Source organism: Etheostoma spectabile, chromosome 8 (assembly GCF_008692095.1).
Source record: "Etheostoma spectabile isolate EspeVRDwgs_2016 chromosome 8, UIUC_Espe_1.0, whole genome shotgun sequence".
In the NCBI taxonomy this organism is placed as follows: Eukaryota; Metazoa; Chordata; class Actinopteri; order Perciformes; family Percidae; genus Etheostoma; species Etheostoma spectabile.
The window spans coordinates 15,116,899-15,120,705 of NC_045740.1; the positions used below are offsets into that span (position 1 = coordinate 15,116,899).

At 37.6% G+C, this 3,807-nt stretch overlaps 1 protein-coding gene across 2 annotated transcripts in view; it reads right to left on the bottom strand.

Moving 5' to 3' along the window:
* Positions 1–549: 549 nt before the first annotated feature.
* Positions 550–3,807, bottom strand: part of zgc:113516 (ethanolamine kinase 1) — a 27,305-nt gene continuing 24,047 nt past the window's right edge. The window contains exons 8-9 of one of the 2 annotated variants that reach the window (XR_004332960.1): positions 1,063–1,928; positions 550–848 (exon numbers count right to left, since the gene is read on the bottom strand). Coding sequence is in view for 1 of the 2 variants with exons in the window: in XM_032522687.1 (XP_032378578.1) it covers positions 1,859–1,928 (70 nt within the window). In the remaining variant the exon portion in view is untranslated. Of the gene's footprint in view, positions 1,929–3,807 lie in introns of both variants that reach the window. The other variant, XM_032522687.1, reaches the window with a different exon arrangement.

Consider the following 3,807-nt stretch of genomic DNA (forward strand, 5'->3'; position numbering starts at 1 on the left):
AAGATGAGTAAAACGTTTAAGTCAAATAAGTCTGCTCTGATGTAAATGCATTCAATTTCAGATATTAAGTTGAATCAACAACTGTTCAGTCACGCTTACAACCATTTGCTTTCCATTCACATGTTCTCCGATTTAGACTGCACAGCTGTGGCAGCTATTGAAGCACCGCATAGTAAAAACACAACATGCAGGCTGCTCCCTGTGACCTGATATCATAGGAATATATACTGGATTATAGAGAATGAATGCAACGCGTACCTTCATTGTAGTTGATGAAAAGGAAACAACCATGACTTATCTTGACATTCATTTAAGAACCAACAGTTTTCCATTTTCTTCAAACTTCAGAGGCGGTCTCTCACACACAAAGAAGGGTCACTGGGGAATTCAAACTCTAAAGCAATGCATGCTGGGAAGCATAATATACTAATGATTTTTCTTTAGAAATGGAATTTGATGAGTTCAGTGAACTCTCAGCAGTACATTCATTCAATTCAAGTACTTAAGGTCGGGTCAACTCATGTTAATAAGCTCTGAAGTGGAATTTGCTTGAAATTAATAAAAGTTATCTATTTAATTAAAGAAAAAGATATTGTAACACATTTCTGCATGGTAGTTTACAGTGTAGTGGTCCCTCCTTTGAACTCTTCTTAGTTCAGTAAGACATTATACATTACATCTAACTGTTACAATATATATACTGTACATTGTCCGTTATTCCATCATATACTGGGCTGAATTTTAAACACTTATTAGGCCACTGATTTGGTGAACATTTGGGACAATGATGTGCAACAGGCATCCAAGGGGGGGGGGCAGATGATACAGTATGTCTTCATAGTTGTAGGCTATGGTGTAAAAAGCAATGAGAAATAAATTAATTGTGCGAGCAAAAACATATACACCATAATTACAGTGTCCTTCAAGGAAACCTTTTCAGAGAACTACAATAACATAAAAGCAGCTGGAGCTCATTAAGCTAATGTGTGAGTTTAATTTAGTAGTGAAAGCATTGGTAATAGTCAGTATTATAGTTAAGTAGCACAAGTAAATCAAACTTACCAATTATTTATTCCATAAGCCGTTGTTTGCCTTGCTATGGCACTGTGAACAGTGTCTGTTGGAAGTGCAATGAAAGACAAGCGTAGTAACAGCACTTCCCATCAGTCAGTGAGCAAAGATGCTTTTATATGGTAAATATTTCCGTAAGCTGAAATCGTTTTGTAATTTGAACAAATGTCTGACTCTGAGCATTTCACTAAAATTAGGACCAATTTGACATGATTTAGACAGCTATATTGCTCAAACTAACCTATTTCACTGTCTTTAAACACGCTGTTTTAGCACTTAAATGAATTTGCAATTGATTTTCAAATTTGCAGAATACTGATTCATGAACATCCTGTAAGGTATATAAAAATAACCTTTACAACAGCAGTCCTCAGGAAAGATAAGGATTTAAAATAATGCAATACTTGGTCAGCCAATAAGCCGAAATGGAAACTTGTTTTCCATCAGAGCTGTGGTACACACTGAATAAGCATGCAAATAACCCCCTTATAGTGTTTTATGATCAGCCTCATTTTTTTGTGGCTTTATGCGACTCGGCTGAATGTGGGAACAATTAATGTGTTTCTGGCACGATCTCCATCCTAATTTGCCAAAAAGGCTTATCGGCATACTGACTGTGGTTAAACAAATATTTTAAAAATCACAGTGATAGCAAAACATATTATCTCATACTACAGCCTGAAATAACAAACAATGGGGAGCATGTGTCTAAGCTAATTCTATGCCTTCCACAGTACTGTAGGATTTGACAAAGAAGGACTTTGGTCACTCTTCTTGGACTCCGATTCTAGATTGTTGTCAATCCAAAGTATTCATCTTTCTTCTCAAAGTAGAAGTTGAGTCGTGCCATGGCATATCTGTGAGGAGAGCAGAGAACAAAGAAAAAAACTGATCAGAGAAAATGTTTCTACAAAGCTCATAATAAAGCTCTTAATGTTTTGCCATCCTTGTAAGAAGTTCACTCTCAACCAGTTCTCACTCCAAACTCGTCAAATACGGAAGCTTGGATTGTGGCTCTCAGCGTCAGAAATGACCCGAAAGGTATGTAATCTGTGTGTGTGTGGAATGCACCAGGTAGAGCAGCAACTCCACAGCGCTTTAAAAAGAGGATAAAAAACTCTGTACATATCAAAAGGTGAAAATTTAGAGAATCAATTCAAATGTTGTCACTATTTACACAGGAATATGCAGATGTAGTCTTTTGGCCAGCATGCTGAACACAGGCGACCCTGAGAATGGATGGGTGGATGGACAAGGATGATGATACTTAAGAGATGCCCAAATTCTTTCACATGAAGGGCCAAAATGTATCTGGATGAAAGGCCACGGGCCAAAAATAAATGTCGATGATACCTGATGATGAAGAATACTTGCCATCCTCAGTAGACAAAACGCACGTCTGTAATTTAAATGGAAAAGTTTACCAGCACTGTGGATTACATTGCCATTAAACTCAGATTACGCACTTTTATAATAAGAGGAGAATAAGCATGTACATGTCAAATCCGTAGCGGCCCAAAACAAAGAGAGCCTGGGCCAAACTTGGCCCGTGGGCCCCAAATTGGGCGGCTTTGACTTAAAGTTTTCTTTGATATATCAGGCCTTTTGGAAGTGAATATATGTAATAATGCCAAATCAGTTTTCTCTAATGATAATAATAAAAATAATAATAATGTATTAGTAATAATAGTTCAGACACATGGCATTTATTTACTTATGTTCCATCACTCTGTTCCCCACCTATATCTCTGGGTAAAACTGCTCTCTAATTATTGTCAGAGTTGGACTTCTGTTGTCTGCTCTTGTTATTTTCCTAGAGTTGTTTCTCTCTTGTTGATCCACATAATTTAGAATAATAGATTGCTTCTACAAGGGTTTTCCCTCCTTAGTACGTGATAAATACCATAATACCCATTTTACCTTTAAGCAGCACTGTACTATCAATGAAATGTCTTCATTCACATTACTGACACTAGTCCTACTTGACACTAGAAGGGTAAAATAAATGATTGAAAACTGAAGAATTGAAAGAATTTTAAATCTCAAAAAGTCATTAATGGATATTCATAAAGTTGAAAAGTGAAAAAGAGTCATCTTATCCAAAATAAATGAAACAAAAAAAGTCACTAGTCATTGCACTTTTCTTCTGCTAATCTGTCGTACCCACACCCTTCATGAGTCGAATTATAGTTGAGTATACCCATTTAAAAGAACAGCAACCTTCACAGGTGATCCCATTCATCCCTATTTTTATTAAGGCCGACACCTAAAACTAGCGTGCTTAACATTTATCATCATCAGAGATGAAACTGAGACGTTTTTCTATTTAGCAGAAGTAGGGGAAAATGAACTCCCTCCAAAGCAGGTATTCCCTTTTACAATGTGCTTTTGTGCACAATTCCCTCAATTTTGCAGTCAGGGTATTCCAAACAGTGGGCCTCCTCCTCAGTCATTTCCTCATAATAATGTCTTTGTCAAATAACGGCTCACCTTGCCAACAGATCCACAAATTTAAACCGCTGACTCGCAGGCACTTTCAACACATGAATAAAGTCATATAAGGAAAGTAAATAAGGACGGTAGAGGGAGGGTGGGTTTGCATTCCCCTTGTGGCTCCCTATTGTCACATCTACATCTGGCCTTGGTTAAAGCACAAGGCCTGGGCGACGCCTGTCACTCGTTGGGAAGTCTGCAGAGGTTTGGCTCAGGGGGATAACAGTGAGAGGAAACACACAC